Source organism: Phyllostomus hastatus, unplaced genomic scaffold, assembly GCF_019186645.2.
Source record: "Phyllostomus hastatus isolate PE091 unplaced genomic scaffold, TTU_PhHast_1.1 phas_contig_86, whole genome shotgun sequence".
NCBI classification, from domain to species: Eukaryota; Metazoa; Chordata; class Mammalia; order Chiroptera; family Phyllostomidae; genus Phyllostomus; species Phyllostomus hastatus.
The window spans coordinates 87,137,888-87,165,223 of record NW_025333977.1 but is presented as its reverse complement, the minus strand read 5'-3'; the positions used below and the strand labels follow the sequence as shown (position 1 = coordinate 87,165,223).

Genomic DNA, 27,336 nt, shown 5'->3' with positions numbered 1-27,336 from the left:
GGAATCAGGGAAGGATTTCAGTACAGTCACATTATGCCTGGAACCACCATTCTCCTCCCCTCAGCCATCGTTGCTGAGTTCTGCTCATAGACTCAATAGCGTCTTCTGACATCATGAATTTTCTTCCAGGGGTCAAAAATTTCCCTGTCACCACCAATGCCCTTGTCACATTAATTCATTATATTACATGTTTACAGACTGTTTCCATAGATAGAATGAATTTTGAGAACTCCCAAGAACCACTCCATTTACCCATCCCTCAAAACATAAATCATTTTTTACCTCCATGAAGTTTCCCATCTGCACGAGATGAAAATTGCTTCTTCCTCTAAACTCAAAATCCAGTGTCTTTGTAAATAGCTGGCCTTATAATTAATTTCATGTCATTTTAATCACCTGCTTATGAATGCCTCTAGTATTACCATCTCAACTACACAGCTCCTTCATGATAGTCTGTTGTAAACACCTCATCTCCCACTGTTTGTGCATAGTAGATGCTCAAAAAGTATTTGATGAATATTAAGAGAACTGTAATTTTACCCCTTTGCCTCACTCATACCTTACCACTAGATGCAGTAGGATTATCTTAAGTGAAAGCCATCTTCACTTTAGATGTATGGGAAGATGATTTTTTATGTATCTGTGTATTCCTGTTCATTGTCAATATAGGGGTGAAGGATAAAGGATAGAAAACTATCTACTTTGGAGATGACCCAAAGGAGCCCATTAATTTTGTCTTCTCTTGGGAATATTAGGCTGAGAGACACAGTCTGGCAGAGTCTGGAACTACACACAGTGGCGTTCTATCATTCACAGCTCTTGCTGAGATTCCTCGGGTTGCCTTGCTGTCTACCCTTCCAACTGCTAAGAAACTCATTTAGGTTCTTCAACATGCCTTCATAACCTTCTAATAAGTTCTCTTGCTTAATCTAGCTAGGGGCAGTTTCTGTTCTTAGTGACTAGGAGAACCTTACCTAACAGTGGTATAAGGTGGGCCACTGACAACATCACACAAGTGACACTCACCGAATAAAGAAAGGAAAAGCATAACTTGTGTTATCCAACTATCCCATTTCATTCAAAGAAACAAAATTATACTTTCCTTTAAAAAAAAGTGTAGTCTTTAGATCACTGAGGAGGAAGGGGCAAGTCTGAGACCCAGCTAGTATTAACAGCAAACAACCTTCAAAAGTTATGGGGATAAAAGTTATTTTCAAAAACATACATTTTACATATTGTCACACACCATCCTCATACCATCCACATCAAGTAAACAGTTAAGTATAAAATCTGATTAACATCTTCTGTATTTAAATGAAAAGATGTCCTTACTGAATCCCCAAAGCGCAGACGATAATTTGCATTGTTCCAATTGCTAGTCTTGAGCAGTCACCCATTGGAGCCAATGGCTATGCAATGTGTTAAGTAGGATATAATTAAACCAGCTGTCTCCATCCATCCACCCGTTCACCCATTGACCCTTCCAACAGTACTTTAGTGTCTACTCTATGTGAGCATTCACTGTACGGGATAATGGAGGCTTCATGAGTAAAATATGATTCCCACCCATCAAGAAGCTCACAAAACAGCAGGAGAAATAGTCAAATAACTACACTACAATGTGATGTCAGATAATACAGGCATGAGCAAAGTATTATGATGCCCCCTAACTGCCTAGAGAAATAAAGGCTTCAAAGCAAAGGTGATGCTTGAGCTGGAACTTAAAGCAAAATAAGAAACACTCCCAGGAAAATGTGTTTCAGCTCCTATTCCAAAGGACAGAAAATTTTGTCACTAGTTTAGTCAGAGGAGAAGTAAAATACAGAGAGAATGATGATATCTATTAGGACCTCAAATTGACAAGGCAAAACCATAATATAACTCAGAAATCTGGACCTCTTATTGCTAGACTTATATCACCTAAGCACACAATCCCTAGTAATTTTTAATACTCAAAAAAATTCAACTTTAAATGTGTGCCTTATTCCATGCAATGATCTTACCAGGGGTATTGAACTACTCTCAGAAGTTCCTTAGGCTTACATTTTTTGTGGAAGGGAGTTTATAAGGCCATTTCCCACAAATGGAATAAAATCCTGAGTTTATATGATTGAATCTCACATTTACTAATTTTGAAACTAAGTAATACCAACCCGTTCTCAGGAGTCAAAGGGAAAGAACTGATTTCTCTGTAGGAAGGTTGGATTTAAAGGACAAGGATGGTTCTGAGTCATCAGATTATACAAGTTTTAATCCAACAATTTTTTATTTTTGACTATGTTAGCGTGAGCATCCTGAGGGATTAAACTACTACCCAAATGTCTGTTTCAAAAAGGGAAAAGCCAGTCCCTGCAAAACCATGCAAGGGTGGACTGCTGCCAATTGAAGGAAGAAAAATATTAAAGGTGTGCAAAGAGCAAAGAATTGGCTTTTCTATGCACAGTTCCTTTGAAGAGCGAGAGCTACATCCTAAATTTATTGAGGTTTTTATTTTTGGGGGTGTGAAGGCACAAAAGGAATTCGAGATCCAATTGCAATTACTCATGCAACTGGTCCCTTTCTACATGGCATCATAAAAACCTCCTGAGTACTGAAGAGTTTATGTTTTTTAAAAAGAGAATTCCTACGTCATTGCACGGCACAACTACTGCTTCCTCAGACCTTTCAGGAAATAATCCCTAAGTATTTTTCACAAACCATATACGGCTTCCTTACATTAAAATACAGCATCAAAGATCAAGCCTAGAATACCTACCGAATTGTGGTGATGAGTTGTACTGGTTTCAAATGACTGGGTTTCTGCTCCAAACAATGGGAAGAAGGACATCATTCCATGGACATAGTCAGTTTCACAGTGATGAACAGACGTAAGTGGATGATCTGAGGCACAAGCTGTGATTGGTCCTAAGAAATTGTAAGGTAGAATTGGGTTCAAAACCCACATTTCATAATTTCTGGTCCTTATTCAGCCAAAGTGTTGATCTGCTTCATAGCTGTATTATACACATTTTGGATCTTTCTCAAGATTTGCTCTGGGTGAAGCATGATAAGGATAACAGGTATTTGACTTGATAACACTATTCAGGACACAGATGCCACACTCACGATAAGCTCCTCCCCACAGTGTATCTCAGATCTGCTGCTACAGTGAGGACTTTGGTCCAATGATGACTATTAGAGTTCAGTTTTCAAAATTTTGGGAATAATCTGATCATAGTCTTTCCTTCTTGTTACATTATAGGAAAGGAATTTAGAATATTCAGTCAACAGGTTCTCCCAGTAACAGGTGATGTCATCCATCCTCAAGTGGTTCACAATAAACTGGCTTCCCCTAAAGACAAGATGAATAAGAGCATTTAAAACACAGCATTTAATAACACTAATAGCTCATGAGTGCTTACCTTGTGCCAAGAACTGTTCAGAGTACTTTATATCAGTTAACTCTTTTTTTTTAACTCACCTGATGACACGTTTTTATTGATTTGAGAAAGAAAGGAAGAAACACCGATAAGTTGCCTGGGAATCAAACCCACAACCTTTTGGTGTATAGGACAATGCCCCAAGCAGCCAAGCCACTGGCCAGGGCTCTATGAATTAACTCTTCTGATCCTCAGAACACTCTAGCCATCATATCCATACATATGCTGTTAGCAATAGAACTTATTTTTTCTCTTAAAAATAAGCATGTAAACAGCCAATGCTCACAAAAAGTACTTGATTAGTTATCTCAATGACTTCAATCTACTTCTACAAAGAATGGGCTTGGGACATCTGGTTTTCCCCCAAAACTGTTTTAATTCTGATTATCTCTGTTAATTCTGATAATAAGGATCATTTAATTCTGATTCTGATAATAAGGATCAAATCCAGATAGTGCCACGGTAACAATATTCACATAACTTTAGCGAGAGCAAAATGGGGAGGATAAAGTGGAAAAGGAGAAATGAACAGAGCTTACCTTTGAGCAATTTCTTGAGCCATGTCATCATTTGCTTTTACAAATTGCAACAGCTCCCTAAAATGGAAAGAATGATTCGATTCTGAAATACAGAGCAAGTTTATTAGCACTAAATCAGAAAGACCATAGGTTGAGTTCTACAGTTAATCTCTAGGTATGTTGATGGTAGATTATTTCTTTTTTAAAGGAAAGGTATCAGGGTCCCCACAGGAAAAAAGTAACAACAACAAAAAAAGTCCCCACAAGGCAAAAGGCAATGTTTTGTAGTTTGGGGACATACCTGAGAAAATAGAGAGATGTTCAATGATACACATCAAAAATCAACAGTGCAGGCCCTAGTGTGGCTCAGTGGACTGAGTGCAGGCCTGCAAACCAAAGGGTCGTGGGTTTGATTCCCAGTCAGGGCACATGCCTAGGTTGCAGGCCAGTAGGGGGTGTGCGAGAGGCAACCACACATGGATGTTTCTCCCTCTTCCTCCCTTCCCCTCTCTAAAAATAAATAAATATATTTTAAAAATCAATAGCACAGAAAAAACTTCTCTCTTATCTCCTGCTCTGGTTCCCTTATGTTTCTAGCCCCTCTCATCATGAGAGGAAATTTTCTTCAACTTCAGTGGGATAATTTCTCAAAATGTATCTGAGAGTTCCTTAGACAATATAATAACATTAAATATCCCTTTCTTTAGTCTTTGAGAGATTAGAGCTTTTTCACTGAATACTGTCTGAATGTCACATTTTGAGCCAGCACTTTTTCAAATTAAATCGTATTTACAGCCTCATTGGATAATAATGCAATAATACCTATGTGAACAAAATAAAGAAAAAGCTGTCAGTGGAAAAAGTCATCAGAAGTATATGACTTGAAAGGCTGGGGACTTAGAGGCAGATTACAGGGGTCATTAGACACTCTGCTTGGGAGAGAGTGGCTTACTGGACATTGGAGAGGTCTGTTTTGACTGGAATATAGTGAACCCATGGCTTCAGTTGTGGATAGAAGAATTCCAGCCACTCATCACCAACATGAAAAACAAGCGAACCACACAGGAAGAGGTGTTTGAACCGGAAACTGGCAGCCACACCTCGAAAATTAAACAGATACCTGAGAAAGAAAGAGCAGAATATACTTGATACTATATAATTGCTCCCATAAATATGACCTTTTTTTTCTTAATCCCTTTTTCCCCTTTTCTCCTTTTTTGACCCCTCTCCCTTCTTCTTCCTTTTCATTTTTCAAAGTCACATCAGCATGTCACTGTGGCATTTCCATAAACTCCTTGCTTTTCCAGGGGCTGTAGGTTATTCCTGTAAATGTCAGGATGAGATAGAAAGGGGGAAACTTTCTCCAGGCAGAGCTAGATAGAGCCAGGAGCTGGGTGCTAAGTAGAGAGGATTCAAGGCTCAGCTGGAAATGACACCGCACCCTTTGCTATAAGCTATTACAGGCCTAATGTCTCCAACTCGTCATGCCCACCCCCAAGGTTTTTTTTTCCCACAGGGTACCCCATCTGGTCAAAGGCTTGCCCTGTTCCCTCTTCGGAAGTCTGGAGAGGACAATCAGGCATACCTAATCAATCTTCGAAGAAATACATCCCAGAAAAAAAACTATCTTAAAAAGAACATTTTCTTTCCAACATGTCTCATGCATGCAACCCTGGCTTCAATCAGAGCTTCTTCTCCCTGTGGTTCCCGCTGTGCACTGTGATCAGCATTCATCTCTCTGAATCCTGTCACTGTCCCCCTTCTGACCTGATTTTACCTGTTCTTCTGATTCTTAGTCCTGACATTTAAATATAATATTTCAATTACATATGCTTTACCCCTGTTGAACCTTAAACTATTTTATAAACCTGGTAAATAGTTCATCTAACTTTAGCTACCGACTGGATGGGGTGTGGAGAGAAGGAATCCCATCACTCTGATTAGCACACAAGCTCTAGGGAAGCAGGGACTATATTTCAGCGTCCACACAGTTCCCACAGAAGTTGTGACAGAGCCTTGTGCACAGCAGGTTTTCAGTAAACAACAGCTAAATGAATTGTCGTGACTTTCATAAACCCCAGCTGGGCCCTGGCATTAAAATTCTCACCCAAAGTGCAGCTATTCCAAAAGCAAAAGGGAATCCAAGAGTCAGGAGTCCAGGAAGTCTTACTTGTATTTGCAGTGATCCACAAGATGGACATCCTTAGCAGCTGGCTTTCCCAAGGTATCCTTTAAGTGAAAAGGAAGTCATTAACATTAGTGATAGTAGCATTTATTGAAGACCACTGTGCAGCAAGCAAGGGAAACATTTCAATTACATGATTTCATTTAAGTCTCATAATAAATATGCTCAGGAGCATTATTACCTCATGTTATAGATGAAGAAGCCAAGGCTTTAAGATGTTGGAAGATTTGCTCAGGATCATATGGCCCTAAGTTGTAGGGCTACATTTTTAAACCTGGGTCTGTCTGATTTGAGAGTTTAAGCTTCCCTGAAGCCATATGAACTCAGAGGTCATGGCCTACAGAGCATTTCACTCTGTGTGAACTATACACACAGGAGGTAACAAGTGGGTTCAGAGGTGTAGATCACCCACAAATTTTGTTGGCCATGCAAAGTATCTGAAGTAAGTATTCAAACCACTGACAACGTTGATAGGTAGTACGATATTTCATACAAAAATCCAGATTTTCAACTTTCCTTGTAAAAGGAAAGGAGAGCTGGTAAGTTGGGCTCCTATCCCCCTTGACAGCAATGACTGGACCTTTAGCACTCTCCTGCCCACTCCTGTGGCCCCCGGGGCATCTGCAATGGAGACACCCATCCACGCATATTCCAGTCACCTGAGCAGGTAATACTCCTGGATAAGAGTGACAAGTCCTGTTTGTTTTTGCAGCCTCCCACAGTAGATGCTCTGCTAAATGGGTACATTTTTTCTTACTTTTATTATTAAGCAAAGTTTCTTAAAATTCATTTGCTCCTGATTAAAACTATTATACAGTAAGTACGCCCATCTTAAAGATACACTTAATTTTTCTCACAAGAAGTTTAAATATTTTTTCTTGTATCATCCTCATACAGTATGTGGAAATTTCAGGTAAGTACATTTCGAGCTTAAAGTTCTTTGAATTAGGCAAGAAGTCATAGAGTTAAGAGGACAGCAATGGGCTCCAAACCAAAGCCTACCAATGCAGGCTTTACCTTAGAATACTCAGAGAGTTTTAAACAAATGAAGATGCCTGGACCATATCCCCAGAGATCCTGATTCATCTGAATCACTTTCAAGCTCTCTGGTTGGATTGTCCAGTCACAGGGTTGAGAACCACTGGTTTAAACCAGGGGTGAGCAAACTACAGTCCATAGGCCAAATCCAGCCTACTGCTTGTTTTTTCCATACAACCCATAAACTAAGACTGCTTTCACCTTTCAAATGGTTGCAAAAAAATCCAAAGGAGAATAGTTTGACATATGAAAATTACATAAAATTCAAATTTCAGAACAATAAAGTTTTACTAGCACACAGCCACAGATGGTCACGTGTTGTTTATGCTGCTTTCGTGCCGTGACATCAGAGTTGAGTAACTGCGGCAGAGACCTCATGACCCACAAAGCCTAAAACATTTACCATCTGGGCCTTTACATAAAAACTCTGTGACTTCTGGTTTAAACCTTCAAAGTAGTATAAAATACTACTCAGAATATGGACCAGAAAAGCAATGTGAGTTTAAAAAAGAATGCTAACACTAGTTCATAAAACATTCTCTATATTCATCACACAACTGACAGGAACCCTAATCTGAAATTCTACCCAGGTGGCAATCAATGTTCTTCGAGTGAGAATATTCGCTGCTTTGGTTTCTATTCAGATGACTGGTGATTACTTTCATAGACTTCCAGGCCTGGTTTTTGGTGTACTCTGCATCAACAAGTTTTGGATTTTTCCGAGATAGGAGAATGAGAGGATCTCGCTCTGGACTTGTCCTATAAAAGAAACACATCACATAAAACTGTATGCCCTACACCACAATACCATTTCCAGTCTCTGGAAGGTAAGCAGTAACTGGACCCAATGCAATGATGGTACACACAGATGGACAACCCATTGGCTACTTTAATAGTGGAGGAGAAGGATACTGGATACTGCAGCATCTAGGTGGTCTGGGGCTGTCCCCACTTTACCTTCATGGATGGGGAGTATTTGGCCCTTCTTTGCTTGCATCTAGTTTTTAAAATTATGTTGTTTTGGTCACTACAGCCATATCCCAGGAAATGACTTCCCTTTTAGGAGGATTCATGTAGCCTGTATGATCAATAATACCCAGAACTGTGTGACTACGTAATCACTACTCAGCAAATAGCTACATGACCTTTGTTATGTATGCTCTGTAACGTCTAGGACAATATTTAAAGAAAAAGAAAAGTAAAAGGCTTAAAAACCTGAAGATTATTGTAGAAAAAGTGCTTGCTATGGGCCAAGTAGCAAATGGTCTTGACATTTGTGGGGTCATAGACCCTCTGAGAATATGATGAGAACTACGCACCCATCTCTAGAAAAATGCACATATCCCCCTACAAGTTCAAGAAAGTCCTAAAACCCTTGAAGTCCGCACATGGATCCCAAGTTGAGAATCTGTAATCTCAAGATTTGAGCAGCAGAGAAGTTGAAAAGAAACAGTAAGCAGTGGCTGTTCGGCCGTCTACTGTTCAAGTAAAGAGAGTGGGGGGTCCCTGATAAGAACTCACTGAGAAAACTACAAAACCCTTCTCTCATCACAGTCTCTTTTGTATTCATCTGTTCAACACACACTCATTGGGTGTCTATGTGGCAGACACTGATCTTGGCAGTGGGGATATGGAACTGAACAACACAGATGCAGTCCTTCCCCACCTTCTCCCTTTCCTTCTTCCTCTCTTTCTTCCCTGCTGCCCTCTCCATTTTTACCAGTCTCTGTCCACACTTTCTATCACTATTTGACAGACACAAGGTCTGATGAAAAGGGTAGTCGAGAGATACCAACTAGCAAAGTGACTGGGCAAGATCATAAACTGCTCCCCAAAAACTGTAATCTCTCAGGTAAGAGGACAACTGACCTTTCTGTTTGATGTTATGTACTCATTGCCCATCACACTTGTGGCACTCTGTAAATATCTGCTGAATTACTGAGTGAACTTTACCTCTTTGAATTTCAGTTCAATTAAGGGTGATTTGGGCAAGCAATTTGAGTTATTCTGTAGTCTAAAAATTCTATGATTCTACATGTATTTCTTAGCTTTCTTTGTGAGCTAGAGTTTGCTACATCCTCAAAATTACTTAGATTTTACACATTAATTGTAAGAATATCTTTGTAAAATGCCATAAAATATAATCACCTTGATCCTCGGAAATACGCTGTGGAATTTTTCTTTTTCCATGGCCACTGTGCTGCTGACCTAAAAATAGGTTTTGATTAGTTTCTATGTTTTTTATTCTTAACTATATAAGGATATGTTTTAACCATTTTTGAGGATTAGTACAGAGCTTTACATTTTTAAATAAGTCTGAGCCAGATCGCTTCTCAGTCTTTTGGCTAAGATCAAGTGTAGTATCTGTTCTTATCAGTTTAAGTAAGTCTGAGCCAGGTTATTCCAAAGAAAAATCCCTAAATGACATTGTGTCCCCTTTTGTAATTACTTCATTCCTCCAGAGGTATTAGCAAATAGTATCTACACATCTACTGCTCCATTAAGAAGTTAACAACATTGAAAGAAAAGTTCCCAAACATTAAGTGACATGTTTAGGGCTCTGTAATTCAGAGGGTTTCCTCTCTACTTCAAGTAGAGTGTTATTAATAAAGTTAACATGCAAGGAGAACTGGAGAAAATATCAGAAATTGAATTAAGGGCCAGAAAAAAAATCATTCCTTGCCTTCATGTGTGGATACATAGGAGGTATCATCAGGTTTAGTCTGATTTTGCAAAGCACCCTGGCATTCTCAAAACTGTACTAAGTGCTCCATAAAGACAAAGTCCCTGCCACTCAGGTCTCAGAACATGTTACCACAACCAGCTTTTCTTGCTGAAACCACTAGCTCACCTTTCTTAACTTTCTTCGTAGGAATCCTGCACAGAAGTTTTCTCTGAAAAAGGAGAGGAGGGCTCAGCTGGAATTAATGGGGGACTGGTGGTCTATATTACTGTAATGAAATTTAGGGTATAAACTTGTTAAGTAAAGATGCTTTTCAGATACACAGTGTCACACTGCTCATTTCTCTCAGCTGACAGCAGTGCTCCATTTTTCCTGGCCTATCTCTAGCCCTTTCTTGCTGGATCATCTTTAGCTGATTGTCCAGTTCAAAGCCAGCACTCTCTTGCACTCTGTCCCATATTCTTTTCCACCAAAATATAATCACTACAACAACAGGTTTTTGTTTTATAAGTTTTCCAGTGGAAAATGATATGTGCTAATTACATAAATGTAAAAACATAAAATAAAAGTGGAAAAAGCAACATCTAATTTCCCTACGCACAGATAAATACTTTTTAACAATTGAACATTTGTTTCAGTGAAGAATTTCCTTCCAATCATCTCTCCATATCAGGGTTCTTAACCAAAGGTAATTTTGCCCCTTTCCCTCAAGGGACATTTGGCCATGTCTATACACATTGCTGATTGTCATTACCAAGGGACTGCTACTGGCCGCTGCTAGTGGGTAAAGGCCAAAGCATGTTGCTAAACATCCTATAATGCATAGGACAGCCCCCTAGAACAAAAAATGATCTGGCCCAAAAATGTCAATAGCACCAAGATTGACAGACCTTGTTATACATACCAGAGATCAAACCAGGCATGCTGTTAGGCAACATTCTTATAACGACAAATATTATAGATATAGATAAGAGCCAATACCTACATAGTACTTTCTATGTTCTGGACACTGTTCTAAGTGATTTAGGCATTTATTAACTTATCCTCACAAACTTATGAGGTGGGTTTCATTATTATTACTTTACAGCCTAGGCTCCTGAGAGGTTGGGCAATTTGCACAGTTACACAGAGCCAGGGTTTGAAGCAAGATTCCCTGATTTTAAGTCCTGTATTAATTTTATTCTCCAGTCACACACAGTATTCCATTTGATAGCTATGCAATAATTTGTTTCTTATGGATGGGCTTTTAGGTAGTTCCTAACTTTTTCCTTTAAGAAACAACACAGTAGCGAATATCCTCATACACACATCTTTGCACACTTGTCTAATTAACACCTCAGGATAAACTGTAGAAGTGAAATAGCAGAGTAAAAGGATACATAGACTGTAAATTTTGACATATTTTGCCAAACTGTCTAAGAAAAATTGTATTAATTTATACTCAAATTTTTAGTATAAATTTCCTTGGTCCCTGGGAAAGGTATGTTTAATACAGACAGACTTGGACTTCTGGCAAGATGGAGGCATAGGTGGACGCAACATACCTCCACACACAACCAAGATTAGAACAACAACAATTTAGAGGCAGAATAACACCCAGAACTGACAGAAAATTTATCTGAATGGAAGTCGGACAGCCAAGAAGTTGAAATAGACCCGTTTATCCAGACTGGTAAAAGGGGCGGAGACAAGCAGCTGGGCGCGGGGCGTGGCACGCGGAGAGCAGGGAGAATTGGGCACAGAAGGCAACTGGGAGCACGTAAGGCATCTGGGGCACACAAGATCGCAGCGGGTGGACCCTGAGTAAGCAAGCGGCAGCTGGCAGACCTAGTGAGGCAGCGATTGTGGAGCAGGGCAGAGCGCACAACCAAGGATCCCAGGGAAGGGACTGAGGTCCCACGGAGAACGGAGCAACCGCCATTGTTCCCTCTCAACCCCGCCCCCACATACAAGGTCACAATCTAGCGACTGGGGTGCCCAGCCCTGGTGAACACCTAAGGCTCTGCCCCTCACTGTAACAGGAGAGACCAGACCCCCCCCCCCCCCCAAAAAGAGAGACAGAGAGAAAGAGAGATGGCTCAAACAGAAGCACAAATCAGTACCCCAGAACTCATCCTTTTGAGTGACCAAGAGATAGCTAACCTATCAGATGCACAGTTCAAAACACTGGTGATCAGGAAGCTCACAGAATTGGTTGATTTTGGTCACAAATTAGATGAAAAAATGCAGGTTACCATAAAAGAAATGAAGGAAAATGCACAGGGAACCAATAGTGATGGAAAGGAAACTGGGACTCAAAACAATAGAGTGGACCAGAAGGAAGAAAGAAACAACCAAACAGGAAAGAATGGAGAAATAAGAATTCAAAAAAATGAGAAGCTTAGGAACCTCCAGGACATCTTTAAACGTTCCAACATCCGAATTATCGGGGTACCAGAAGGGGAAGAAGAAGAGCAACAGATTGAAAATGTATTTGAACAAATAATAAAGAAGAAATTCCCCATTCTGGCAAAGGAAATAGACTTCCAGGAAGCTCAGAGAGTCCCAAAGAAGTTGAACCCAAAAAGAAACACGCCAAGGCACATCATCATTACATTAGCCAAGGTAAAAATGAAGGAGAGAATCCTAGAAGCAGCAAGAGATAAGGGGACAGTGACCTACAAAGGAGTTCCCATCAGAGTGTCAGCTGATTTCTCAAAAGAGACCTTACAGGCAAGGAGGGGCTGGAAAGAAGTATTCCAAGTCATGAAAGACAAGGACCTACATCCCAGATTACTCTATCCAGCAAAGCTTTCATTTAGAATGGAAGGGCAGATAAAGTGCTTCTCAGATAAGGTCAAGTTAAAGGAGTTCATCATCACCAAGCTCTTATTTTATGAAATGTTAAAGGGACTTATCTAAAAAAACAATATTAAAAAAAAACACGTATAGTAAAATGACAGCAAACTCACAATTAACAACCACACCTAAAGCAAAACCAAAAGAAACTAAGCAAACAACTAGAACAGGAACAGAACCACAGAAATGGAGATCACATGGAGGGTTAGCAACAGGGGAGTGGGAGGAGGAGAGAGGGGGGAAAAGGTACAGAGAATAAGTAGCATAGAAGGTAGGTAGAATATAGACGGGGGGGGGGTAAGAATAGTATGGGAAATGTAGAAGCTGAAGAACTTATAAGTATGACACATGAACATGAACTAAAGGGGGGGGAAGTGGGTGGGAGAGGGTGTACAGGGTGGAGAGGAGTGAAGGGGGAAATGAGACAACTGTAATAGCATAATCAATAAAATACATTTTAAAAAATACACACAGACTTGAATAATGTATCGTCTCTGTTTTCTCTCTTTCTCATTCTTTCCGCCCACTTCTCAAAATACTCAGGCTAATGCTGAAAGTGGCCACCACACACTGGTGTTGCCCCCACCCTCTTCGACTAGCCTCTCCCCCATCCCTGACAGTAGAGAGTGCAATCTTTAAATCTACAGTGACAGTGAATTCTTCTACAGAGTGGAAAGTGAGTCAACGAAGAGAAACTCCCATAAGATGATAAAAGTAGAAAAATGGCAGGCCAGTGCATTTGGATAAACAAACTGACTATTTAAGTTTCAAGGTAAAAAAATAAAATCACATTGCTAGAGATTCTGAATGGGAGGCTCTAAGCTATAAAACGGCAATTCTATAATCATGAATAAATTCAACTGAAGAATATAAGGGGAAGATATGAAACATTTTCATGTAAGATTTTAAAACATGTTCTATCTCCCTATAAAATGCTTATTAATTTACAAGGAGGAAAACAGCAACTACACAGTGAAGGAAATGGATAACACCTTGACCAGGTGATCAATGCCAACGTCACTAACGAGGGGCAATTGTATAAAAAAATCACTTATGTAGTACATAAATACAGTATTTGGACCAACAATGCATACACTGAATCTGATCATGAGAAACAGACAAATCCCAATTGAAGAACATTCTGTATTCTTTAAAATGCCAATGTCATGAAAGAGAGGGACAGATTGAAAAATTGTTCCAGATTAAAGGACACATGACAAATACATGTAATCTATTATTGTGAACTGTGTCCTGTACTTGAGGGGGAGAGTACTATATAGGGTATTATTGAGACAATTAAGTATTGTAGCAATATTGTGTTCTGAATTTGATAACTGTAGTGTGCTTATAGAAGAGAACACCCTTGCTTTTAGGAAATACACAGCTAAAGTACTAAAGGGTAAAGGATTATAAGGTATGCAACATACTCTCAAATAGTCCATTAAAAAACAAAGTATGCTTGTACTATTATATATGTGTGTGTGTGTATATATATATATGTCCTAAATGTCTATCAAAAGACATAATAAAAAAATTATCACCCATGCAATAGAACACTATGCATCTGTTAAAAATAATGAGGTGGCTTTGTGTACACTGACACACATTGATAAGTGGGGGAAAAGTTGGCTAGGTTAGACATATTTAAAATTTTTATGAGCATGGATAGGTTTCATAATAGAAAGTTATTTTTAGATTTAAAAAGTATATGAATAGCAGGTAGAAAAAGAGCTACAAAAAGAGTATGAAAAGTTAAATTTAAAAAGTTGAATTAAGAAAAGTTAAATTAAATTAAAAAGTTAAATTAAGTTATCACTTCCCCTATACCTGAGAGAAGACCTATATAGACTATGTTTCCAGAAGTTTGCTAACTAAGTACCAATGTTGTTTGAATCATTAATGTAAAATGTAGCTAGGTAAAAATACCTACGGCTTAGATGACCTGAACAATATAAATTCTGAAATGATGGCAGGATGGGATGAAAACAACAGGCCAAGGCATGTCTTAATCATGTATCAGAGACAATATAGAGTAAACTGGCCTTTCAGTTGCCCATGGGGCATTTATGCCCAGGCCACTCCCACCTAAAGGATGTAGCTCTAAATTATAAAGCACATTTTTGTCACTTCAGGTAATGTTCTATCCTCTCCCGCAACATGGCCATTCATTTTTTTCTAATTATAAAAGTAATTCTTTCTTATTTACAAAATCTAAAAAGTGTAGAAAAATTTAAAGAAGAAAATGCTCCTATAATCCCTCCCACTGAGGCACTGACAGTTTAGATTGTTCTGTTCTTTTTCTATGGATATATACAAACACATACAAAGTAACTTTTTCTATAAACAGCTTTTGTCTTTTATTTTTAACTTAAAAGTTAGTCATTTTAAAGTAATTGTTTATACGCTATTTATTTTAAGACCCATAAAGAGGGACAAACAAAACCTCTCTAAAGGACCTACCTTATCAGATCTTCTCTGAAGAGGTCCCACCGCCCAAGACCTGAAGGATAAATTGGCCAAACAGCAGGTCCCCCTTCCCAAAATGTCCAAGCAGGATACATGATATCATGGTACTCTGACGTCTTCAACAGAAACAGAAAGGTGGTTCTAAATCAGTCTCAGAACAGAGGGAAAAGCAGCCAACTGCATTCATACCACAGGATCTGGACAAAGGCTTTGCAAGCCCTATTGCCACATTGCCAAAAATATATCTTCCCTAGTCTGCAAAGTCTAGACTCTAGGTATTAAAAGGCAAAAATTCAGTGAGCGTGTGCTCACTGAATCCTGGAATTTGAGATCCCATTAAAAGTCAACTTTTCCAGTTCCCCAAAGTTCTGTTTTTCTAGAGGACATACACCTAGGGCATAAACTAGGGTTTCTAGTTTAAGGAAATAATGTACACAATTCTGAATGATCACAGAGCTCTCTCATGTTTTAACTGCTATTACACTTGAAGTGCATACTGTCTTACCAGTTCTTGGTTATTTCTTAGATGGGTTTTTTGAAAGCAAGAATTAGGAAATACAGTGCAGTGGTGTTTCGATCTCACCAGCCAGCAGTGAGAGCAGAACGCTCGTCAACACACGAGAAAAACATACACAGAGACAACCAGGTCCTGTGGGGAAGTAGGAACGAAATGGCTACCTCTCTCTGGTGGGGAGAGCGCCCCCTTCCCCCTCCAGGGAGGCTTTTTTGGTTTTGTTTGCATAAGAATTCAGGTAAAGCTCATTGCTCATGTTTAGGAAGTAAGGATCAAACAATAGGTAACAAGAAAGTCTGAGGGCCTATTTTGAGTCAGGGTCAAAGAGCTGTAAAAAACTTTAAGGAACAAATTTACTTCTTCCCTGGACCCTCATCATTCAACTGAGAGCATTCTAAACAAAGCAGGTTTCACAGGATTTTACATATTCTTTCTTAGGCCTGATCACCCAGGGAACCCGCCCTTTTCAGCACAGAGCTGCACCACCCTCTGTCATTGTTTCAGGCTTAGGTGGAGCAAGGGAACTAAGCAACCAAGAGATAAGGAGATTTTCCCACAGACATTGAGAACTCAGGCTATGTCAAAGCCAAGGAGCGAGGGTCCATCACCCCCTTTTAATGTAGCCCCCAAAGTCCTTTCTTGGGGGCCTCCCGCATGATCGTGCCTGTCTTAGATCGTTCCCCCCTTGGGAATCTTACCCGTCATTGGCTAACCGACCAAGCACTGGGGTTCAGTTATGAATGAAGCTGCAGAAACAGCGCTCCTGCCAGGGAGATAAGTTTTTGTCTCCTTATTGGCTTACAGTCCAAGGCCACTCCCTCAGCCTTAGCCTTGGGGGGGGGGATTACAGCTTCTGATACAAGGCAGGGCAGTCCCCAACACAGTGGTTAAGACTGTGGGCTCCTGAGACAGATCATTTGAATCTGAATGCTGACTCCACCTCTTTTCAGCTCTAGACAAATTAATCCTTCTATGCCTCAGTTTCCTTATCTTTATAATGGGAGAAATAATAATGTCAATAATACTATGTAATAGGTTTGTTTTTAATATTAAATGAGTTATACATGTAAAAAGCTTAGAACAGCATCTAACACATATTACGTACTAAGTGTTAGTACTTCCCAACACTATAGCATTGTTGTGCTCACATTTGTTGGTCAATAAATTCTTGGTTATTCATCTAACAGGTTTAGAAGTGCTGATGGGCAGACTGGGGTAAGGGGGTTATCCCACATCTTTTGAAAAAAGTTTGAAACCATCTGTTCCCTTTTTATAGTTACTTCTGTTAAAACTCTGCCTACTGAGAAACCTCTAACTCTACTGTTTCTTCTGTTGGAATTACATACCCAATATGCTGTTTGCCTTCTCTCTCAAATACTTGAAAAAAGGTATGTGATTTATCAAGCAGCTCAGACATAGATTCTCAATGGAAGTTGCACAATTACTATAAAGTTGGCAGACTAAAATCCCTCCTTTGGAGACTAGAAGTCATTGATTTAAAAAAGGAGGGAAGTAAAAATGAAAAGAAAGTTAGTATAATGATGGTCATACTTTATTACCCACAGAAAGAACAGATAAATAACAAACAAAGTCCTTACTGACTTACATGGGACCCTCTATTTGTTATCCAGGAAGGGTTTCCTGACAAACAACAGGACCAAGCACTTTTGAGAAATGAGGCTAAATCATGGGAAATGCAACACGAATGTGGCCACAGCCTACTTGCAATACAGGAAATAAACAAGTCTAGAGAGAAAGTAAACTGGGATAAAGAAAAGGTGGGGATAAAAGGTCCCTCTGCTTTGGAAAAACCAAATCAGAAATGATGTTCTTTTCTCAAGGTCCATAAAGTTTTCCTAAACCCACTCTTCCCCCAGACAAACGCGTTCATACTTAGTCTCTAGGGAACCGAGGCTCATCCCTGCCAATACACCATTTACAAGAATCTGAGTGCTGGCAAGATATTAACTGTCCTAAGCTCTCCAAGCCCACCAATGTGTCTTAGTAATCCTATTCCTCCATAACTAGACCCAAAGATCACCCCCCTCAAGTCTGTCTTGTATATCTCAGGCCTATCCACTCAATGTGCTGCTTGGGCACAAACTGTGAGGAAACACCGTCAGTTTCGCTGTTAGCCACACTAAGCCCCTGGGATACAGTGACAGGCCAGATGACACCCAATACTGTGGCTGATGTATGCATTGTCAGAGCTCAACAAGTATATTGAATGTGTTCTCTCATTCTGAGCCCAAGAGTTTTCTTCGGCCACTCTCTCTCAAGGATCTCTGAATACCCCCTCCAACGTCCTATATATTCCTCAGGCCTCTCTTTCCCTACCCTCCACCCCTAGCCCTACAGACACTTAAGCAATCTCACATTACTTACAGGCCCTCAAGCCTATCTCCCCAGTCTTCCTGCTCAACTACTGTGAAGCCAACAGGGACCCAGACCCATTCCTGGATCTCAGGCCTCATCCTCATCGTTACCCATCAGATTCTGCCATAGGACGATCATCACCTAGTCATACCCCAGAGGACTACCCTGCACCCTCTCATTTGGCTTTTCCTGTACTTACCTTGCTGAAGGAGAAGACTGGAATGGCAGGCTCCATCCATTTAGGGACCTGAGGATAATCTCGAACATTGATCACCATCTCCATGTCAGGGAGGCGTCCGATAACTTCCAAAATAAAGTGTTCTACACCACTACACCTGTCAAACAGAAAGAGCACCGGTTCACCAGAGCAGGGCCAGCTCTGGGACAAACCAGTGTTCCAGGCACACTTTTAAAGAAAAACAGGTCAGTATTCACATTATCAGCCACTGCCAAGTCCCCTCAAAACGGTGCTCCTACAGACTATCCCACTTCCTCACGCCGTGTAAGTCATCTTTCCTAGCACAGATCCTCCAGCTTCCAATACTTTAATTTTCCAGCTAGATCATCATAAGTTTGAAGGGAGTATCATTGCTACCCCTACCACCACTTCTCTGTTCATCCCCTGTCTTTTTCTTTATTTCTCCAATATGGAACACTTCAGTAAGCATGATACAAATTCTGATTCGGAACTGAAATGGCTAATTTTCTAATTGTATACCTTGGGCTTGCTTCTCACAAGACATTATTTTTTTCTACATAATTAATAAGTCTTAACAGTTTATGAGGAAAGATAGGGAAACTTTCATTACCTTCACCCTGAAATGAAGAACACTATCCAAATTAGTTTTGCAAGCAAGAAAAAGAATGCTATGTACACAATCATGAGCATCATAATAAAACATACCGGCTAGACTCCCCAGAAATCCTCACAGGATTTCTGGCAAGAAATGGAGAACAGAGTGACAGCTTAGCTTTCCTGACCCGTCCTTCAAGGTCCTCAACAGTATTGTACTGGGAACAGCATTCCAAGGCTTAACCAAAATTTTCTGGCAGCAGGAAAACAAATTATTTAAAACAGTGATTTATATATAAAGAGATAACTACAAAAAATATTGATGGTCCATAAACATAAGAAAAGTTGCTCAACTATATTGATAATAAAGAAATGTCTGGCTCTGGCTGGTGTGGCTCAGTGAATTGAGCATTATTGTTCAAACCAAAAGGTCATTGGTTCGATTCCCTGTCAGGGCACATGCCTGGGTTGCGGGCCAGGTTTCAGGTTGAGGGTGAGTATGCAAGAAACAATCAATTGATGTTTCTCTCCCTCTCTTTGTCCTTCCCTTCCCCCTCTCTATAAATAAATAAATAAAATCATTTTTGGGGAAAATAAAAAGAAATGCTCAAAAATCAAACTTGTGAAAACAGAGATGAAAATGGTGGTAACCAAGGAATGGGGAGTCAGGGACAGGTGTTGTTTAATGATACAAACTTACAGTGAGTAGTAATAATTCCTAGAGATCTAATGCACCCAGTAGAGTAAGTCCTCACTTAACATCTACAGGTTCTACAACCTTAAGTGTAACAAAACCAATTTTACCATAGGCTAATTGATATAAACATGAGTTATGCTCTTACAAACGACAATATTCCAATATTCGAGCACCTGCTGTGCAATGTCTACAGACAACAATATTGCATCGTAATCACCAGACTAGCTAAAAGACTAGAACTTATATCAACTACTAACAAGAGGGATAATTATGTAATGTGATAGAGGTGGTAATTATCACACAATGTAAATATATTACAATATAAAAATGTATCAAATCAACATGCTGTATACATTAAATTTAATTGTAATGTGTATATGTCAAACACATTACAATTGAAAATTAAGTAAATAAAGGATTACCATGACAAAAAAGTAAAGAAACATAGTGACGCTAGATGCCCATTTTCGCTAATCAAATTGGCAGAGTCAGATAACACAGTGTTGGTTAGGGTGTGAGGTCTGTTCTAAGCATGTGACACAAGGCTGGTGAAAGTATAAGTAGGCAGAGCCCCTTTGCAGAACAACTGGCTCCTATTTATGAAGATTTCAAAAGACACATTAATTAATTAATTCTACTTCTAGGAATTAACCTGCAGACATATTTACATGGAGTGCTCAAAGGCAACATACAAGGGTGTTCACTGCAGCACTGTTTGCATTAGTCAAAAATCAAAGGGAGTGGTAAGGAGTAATTTAAAAGTCAGTTGACACAAGACTAAAGAAACCTATATAATGGATTATTACATAGCTATGAAAGAGTGAAATGTTCTCTATGTATTCTTATGAGACAATTTCCAAATCCACTGTTATACGGAAAAGAAAAGTAAGTTGCAGAACAAAAGATATATATGCTCTAATTTGTTGATAAGTCTAGGTAATTATATAAACCTAGATTATTTCTGACAAGATATACAAGAAACTTGTCACTGTGATTGTCTCTTGAGAGGAGGGCTTAGGAACTAGCAGTCTGGGCGGTCTATGCTGGTAGAGAAACTTCCTTTTCATTGTACATCTTTTTTGAATTACCGAAACATTAACACTCTGATACTAAATAAATAAAACTAGTTTAAAAGTTTTAAATATACATTATTGCAGTACATTTGCATGTAACCGCTAAAACATTTTCTTTCACATTTGGTTTTTTAAATAGTGTCTTCTCACATGCTGAATGATTCCATTTATACAAAACTCTAGGAAACAGTCTATAAGAGAAAGCAGATCAGTGGATGTCTGAGAATGGTGGGAGGGGTGGGAGAGAGGGACTGCAAAGAGGCACAAGTTCACTTTTGGGAGGGACAGATATGCTCACTATTCTGGTGTTGATTTAGTCAAAAAACACCAAATTGTACACTTTGAATGTGTGCAGCTTATGTCAACCATACCTCATTAAAGTTATCATTCTATTTTATTTTATTTAAAATTTTTAAAAGATCTTATTTATTTAGTTTTAGAAAGAGGGGGAGGGAGGGAGGAAAGAAGGAAGGGAAACATCGATATGAGACACATTCATCAGTTGTCTCTCCCACGCCCCCAACCAGGGACGTGGCCGCAACCCAGGCACGGTGCCCTCACTGGGAATCAAAACAGAGACCTTTCAGTTTGCAGGACGACATCCAACCCACTGAGCTGCACCAGTCAAGGCTGAAGGTATGATTTTAAAAATATCATTAGTCTCCATCTCAGAAATGATGATGTGTCTCCAGTGTTAATTACATGGTGCTGTGGTTCCTTAGCAAAATCTCTCAGCTTATCCTTGAAATGCTGAGTTTACATTTTATTTTGCTCAAAACTGATTTTTTTAAATTTCATATAGTTTTCTGAAACTGGGTGAATTAAAAGCAGCTAGATCTATAAAGATATTATTTATAACTACATAGAAATCTGAGATATAACACAACTGTATCTATTTTATTAAGAACACTGGCCTGAAGTGCTGGAAGCAACCTAGGTGCCCACCAGTAAATGAGTGGATCAAAAAACTATGCTACATTTACACAATGGAATTCTATGCAGCAGAAAAAATGAAGGAGCTCCTGCTCTTCGAGACACCATGGATGGAACTGGAGAGCATTATGCTAAGTGAAATAAGTCAGGTGGTGAAAGACAAATACCATACGATCTCACCATTAACAGGAACCTAATCAACAAAATGAAGAAGCAAGCAAAGCATAGCCAAAGACACTGAAATTGAGAACAGGCTGACAGTGACCAGAGAGGAGAGGGGAGGGGATAATGGGGGAAAGGGGTGAAGGGTTTACAGAACAATTATAAAGTACATATAGACAGTAACAGTGGGGGTGGGAACAAGGGAGGGAGGTGGGGAGGGCTGGGGTGGTGGGGAGGGGTAAGGGGAAGAGAGGCAGAAGACTATGCCTGAACAACAATAAAAAATAAAATAAATTTTTTAAAAAGTACACACACACGCACACAAAAAGAAATACTTTTATTATGTAGAGTTTTTAAAATGGCATGTATTCTCATAAGATTTCTATATGTGTTATACACAAAAGAGGAATTTAAATTAACTAATGTTTACATGAAAACTTTGTATAAAATAAAGGAAACATCAAAGTTAAAAAAAAAAAAACACTGGCCTGAATATTTTCATTCTATTTCTGTTCTGTTTTCCTTAGCTATGTGTACACTTGGGATAGGGACCTTTCAATGCATTAGAAATACAGAGTTTTTTTTAAGATTTCATTTTATTGATTTTTTTTTTTTTTTTAGACAGAGGGGAAGGGAGAAAGAGAAATGTATCCTGGAATTTAAATTCTTTTTTTTTAAAGATTTTATTTATTTATTTTTAGAGAGGGGATGGGAGGGAGAAAGAGTGGGAGAGAAATATCAATGTGTGGTTACCTCTCATGTGCTCTGACTGGGGACCTGGCCTGCAACCCAGGTGTGTGCCCTGACTGGGAATGAACCAGCAACCCTTTCATTTGCAGGCTGGCACTCAGTCCACTGAGCCACACCAGCCAGGGCAGAAATACAGACTATTTGATTATCAATGGAAGGTCCTACGCTCCTTTAAGAGCATCCTACACTTCTAAGAGCTCCTGATCTTGACCAAAAGGCTCTGAGGTCTGAAATAGAGTTATGTACCTTTCAGAAACTTCAAAAGTATTTCATTTCATCTGGAAATTGTTCAGCTAACTGTTAGATACTGGGTAAGCTTTCAAAGTCCAATAATGTATATATTCATATTTTCTTTCTCTATAGGAAATGGTTCTAGGTGGTGTGGGCCCAGCTCCCACTCGGAAAGGCCAGTGGGGAGCGAGGTCCAGCACACAGGATCCACACCCATGGATAAGTTCTCCCATGGGGAATCAGGCCCACATTGTACCTAGGCTGCTTTGAGTCTTGCTTTTTGCTAAAACTCCCTCACCCTGAATTGAGGCAGAAAACATTTACTGCATATCTTTAAAGTGACTTCCTAAAATCTATGCTAAGCCTTCCAAGGATGAGTGTAACCAGTTCAACCACTTTTCCCTTTGCATTTGAAAATATCCTTCTTCCTTGATGTGATTAGCAGCATCCTCTCCTTCATTTTCTGTAAAAGGTAACCACCTAAAGGGAACCTGTGCATAGTAAATGAGGACCATCCCTGAGGTAATGTGCCCAGAAAAGCAATAAAAGTTTGTTAAGGCAAGGGTTGGCACGCTCTCCTCTTGAGAGAGTGGCCGTGCTTTCCCTTTTCCTCCACAGGACTCGGTAGTCCATGTGGATTTGTCTCGAGTCTCATGCATACTGTCGTGGACCCCACAAGCCAGGGTCCGCATCATTTCTCATTGTGGAAATTAGAAATTCCTCTATGCTCATAATTTGTACTTAGAGTCTCTATTATTGTCCCAAGTGATGAAACAAATGTCTGTTTAAAATACCTCAATGATTTTCCCCACTACTACCTTATTTTCTCTTGACACTTGATAACCAAAAAGTAATTGTGATTACCTCAGTGTATAAGATACTAAGCGATCTTCATTTTCCTTTTTGTTGTTGTTTTTACATATTTTGACAATGAAAATGTACTAGTTGGTAATAAAGTTGTTATTAAGAACAAATAATATAAATCTTTATGTCCATGTGGATACATGTTTTTTGCAATATTGATTAATTTATTTTACTTTTAATAACAGCATAGAGATTATTTAGAAAGATGACCTAAGGTAAGGAAATGTCATGCCCTTTGAGTTTTATTCTTTGTAATTTGATAAAGATGAGTTGTTGTTTTCTAAATACAAGACTTCTAAAAGGGATGTCTATTATCTGTTGTATATAATGCTGCCTAAACCCAACTTCCAGGCTCAGTCCGTGACCCTCCTGCTCTCCACCAGCCCTCAGCCCACTGATTTGTTACCTCACTCTCACACCTGAAGTCCTGGCTAGCGTATCCTGCACAGTCTGCAGCCCCAGTCACTCCTCTTGACTTTCTACCACCTTACTTCAAATATTTGGTATGTAGAACAATACTTGGCCCTTGACAATCCATGCTTTTCCCCCACCTTCAGCCCAGCTCACTCCTGGTGGGTCTCATCAGCCTGTGTTCTGCAGCTACAAGAAAGGGCAGGAATATGCAGGAAAAAAGAGAAAGGGCAGAAGCACAGGCCAGTACAACTAGTGACATGCCTAAGCCTCACGAAGAGAGAAGAGACAGGCTTTGGTAGGAGTTGGCAAGAAAAATTCCCAGGCGAAAAGAGCTTGTCACATTTTACAGTCCTCTAAAATGTTAGGTGGGATTTTCCTGTGGGTCCCTTTAATTGGCTTCTTTGTGTGTCTTTTTAATCTTATTTTATTTTTTATTGTTGTTCAAGTACACTTTTCTGCCTTTCTCCCCCTCTCCTTACTACCACCCCAGCCCTCACCACCTCCTTCCCCTAATTGGCTTCTTTGCAAGAACAGAATCAAGTAAATTCATGTGTAATAAAGTCAGAAAATATCTTTACCTCATAACTCTCACCTTGAGGGAAACATGCAGTCATTTTCTCTATATAATCTGTGCTTAATGATCTGATAGTGAGTTCCTAGCTTCCGTCTGACTACTTCCACCATCATCTTCCTTGAGATGCCTCCTCGGAAAGGAGTCAGATCCTCTTCTATGACACTAGGAAAGAATGGGAATCATCAAGGAAAGCAGGCCAAGAGAGTGGTACCATTCTACCTACTTCCTTGGCTCTAGGTTCAGTGTTAAAGAACACAGTAAGCTGAGGGAAAGAATAGAGGGAAGGAATGAGTACCCTTTCCTCCAGAGGCACCTTAGGCAATCTAAAACATCATCAACATCAAAGCCACCAAAAGGAAAAAGTAAGTCAACTTCTCTTCTTCCTCCCTCCATCTAGATTGCCCTTCCCTTGCCTGACGCATATTCCACCTTCCCTCTTGGTACCACATCCACGTTGCGTTGTTGTCCACCGCCCCCCTCACTGCAGTCCCACTGACTCCCTCTTCTCTGAATCTTACAGAAGGTGTGGTTTATGCATGGTACTCTGACATTGTTTGACTCTCTCATTCTGATCTGTCTGTAGCCTAACAGCAATCACCAGAAATCATACTACTTTGTATCCCTTTAATAAAGTTCAATACATAGTAAATTTTTAATAAGTATCATAAGCATCAAGTGAATTTTCTGAGGAGCCATAGAGTAACATAATGAAGAGCTAAAGGCTCCTGATACTTAGTGGATGGGGATTCTGAGACCCAGACAACTTAAGAGGCTTGCCACAGAAATAATTAATGGGCAATCTGGGACTAGAACCCAAGTATTGTTTTCCAAAAAATCTTTCTTTGACACTCTAGCCCTAATTTGCATACTTTAAAAATAACCATCAGGAAAGGTATAATTAGATTCATTTATAAATATTTTCATTCCTTCAGCAAGATTTATTAAGACACAAACCTTGACCTCAAGAAGCTTTCAGTCCATCGGGGAACACAGACAAGTGCATGTGCCGACTCCCACAAGGAGTCAGTGGTGAGGCTGAGGCCTCTCCTATCCCAGGGCATTTCTATGCCCAAGAACAGCAATTTTCAACTTTTTTCATCTTGTGGCACACATAAATTAATTACTAAGATTCTGTGGCACACCACAAAAATAGGTATAATTTTAATTCATTCATACTGGACAGCTATCGTTGTGTTAGCTGTTGTCATTTCTTTATTTGACATCTAAAGGAAAAGAGGTCAGTGCCCCTGACTAAATAGTCAGGTGCTGCATGTTTTAAAAATTCTTGTGGCACACCGGTTGAAAATCACTGCCCTAGAAATAGGAAACCACCTCAGGGACCCTGTCTGCTTTCAAAACACACTTGCCTCCCTGAGCACTGAAACCAAGGTCCCTTGGAGATCTTAGGGGACTTCTTTGTGACAAGAACTAAATTCTCAAAGACAAATCAAAGGACTCACCCATGGTAGCAGCTGCAGTTTTGACTTGCACATGGTTCATAATTCTCCAAAGACCTGTTAATTTGGTCAATAAATACTTTCCATGTTGAACCTTCACAAAAATGAAGTAAATAAAGGTTAACAAAAACCCCTGAGCATTCTTATTTACTAGTAGCAGACAGAACCAAGAGAAGACCAAAAGTTTTATACACCCCCTCCCATCCCTCTGGTGGAAACCAAAGGCCAGGAAGGCTTCATTCTGTAACTTCCCAGCACTCATGTCAAGCTTGCTACTCTATTCAGGCCCTAAGGTAACCAAGAAACTGGAAATTTTCCAAGCTTAATAATGCCTGGCACTCAGAAGGCTAAGGATAAACTGGTAACACTCATTCCCACCTTTCACTAATCAACCTCAGTCCTATAAAGAGAATCAATTGACCCTCCCTTCATCTCTTCTGGTAATGGCCTAAGAAAACACACACACACACACACACACACACACACCCCACCGTCTCCCTTCTCACCCCCGGGCGCGCACACACACGATTTATACCCCAGTGTGTTTTAGGGGGTGCAGAGCGCGGGCGATGCCCGCTATGCGCGAGCAGGGGAACTCTCTCTGCTCCCCACTCTCACTCCGAATTCTGGAGAATGGGTGACTCTCCAGGGTCCTGGGCGGGAGAAGCAGCACCGGATACCCCGACATTCACTTTCCGCTCCAAGGCGCTCTCCCCCTCTTCCCCCGCCGCCCCGTGCCCCGCGTCCAACTCTGCGTTACAGCGATCGCAGCCTCAACCGCGTGCAGCGGCCCGGAGGAGCCAGGGGGCGGGAGGGCGCCTCTGGATCGAGCCAGACCCCGAGCTGGGGCAGCCCAGAGCCCACCTGACTCCTTCTGGCGGCCGGGCACTAGGGACAAGAGCAGCAACAGCAGCCACAGCCCAAGCTGGGAGCGCGCAGGCTGCTCCATGGCCGGGGAGCCACTGCGGAGTCCCCGCTGCCGCACCGCCGGCGGAAGCGCGGCCCCGCGGCCCCGCGGCCCCGCGCAAACATGGCCGAGGGAGCCGCCCCGCGAGCGCGCAGGCAGGGCCGCCCACGGCGGTGGCGGTTTGCCGTCCTCCTTCCCTCGGACACAAGTCTCAACTTGGGGCCAAGTTTCCCTGGAAATGCTCGCCTGGAAGCTAGGGCTTCCCACCGCTCTGTTAACGTGCTGTTCCGCTGGGCGCGTGCAATCCTGTCGGTTTGTTTAGAGCCAAGCCGTAGAAGGGAGGACCCCCTCAAAACCGGAGTTATCTTCTGGAGGGCAACACCCTTGTGGTTAGGCAGCCCCCAGCCCCCCCAAGTGAGGGTTCTAGGAACTCATCCGATTCAG

General features: G+C 40.5%; 1 protein-coding gene and 1 pseudogene across 4 annotated transcripts; one reads left to right on the top strand and one right to left on the bottom strand.

The window, feature by feature from the left end:
• Positions 1-1,043: 1,043 nt before the first annotated feature.
• Positions 1,044-27,336, bottom strand: POGLUT1 (protein O-glucosyltransferase 1). Of its 4 annotated transcripts, XR_006787224.1 has the most exons (12): positions 26,850-26,993; positions 25,989-26,079; positions 24,547-24,690; positions 18,237-18,372; positions 15,142-15,263; positions 9,309-9,368; positions 7,820-7,919; positions 6,108-6,166; positions 4,890-5,057; positions 4,239-4,323; positions 3,959-4,015; positions 3,275-3,331 (listed from the first exon to the last, which is right to left on the bottom strand). XR_006787224.1 is itself a non-coding variant. In XM_045851974.1 (11 exons), the coding sequence occupies exons 3-11, from the start codon at positions 24,639-24,641 to the stop codon at positions 3,175-3,177; spliced, it is 954 nt and encodes a 317-aa protein (XP_045707930.1). In that variant the 5' UTR covers positions 24,642-24,690; positions 25,989-26,079; positions 27,160-27,336; the 3' UTR covers positions 1,044-3,174. The 4 variants fall into 4 exon arrangements, 3 of the variants coding, with proteins under 3 accessions (XP_045707930.1, XP_045707933.1, XP_045707932.1); XM_045851974.1 differs by lacking the exons at positions 4,239-4,323; positions 26,850-26,993 and adding an exon at positions 27,160-27,336 and having other exon boundaries at positions 1,044-3,331; XM_045851977.1 differs by lacking the exon at positions 4,239-4,323 and having other exon boundaries at positions 1,044-3,331; positions 26,850-27,006.
• On the top strand, positions 9,486-9,614 carry LOC123827665 (annotated as a pseudogene).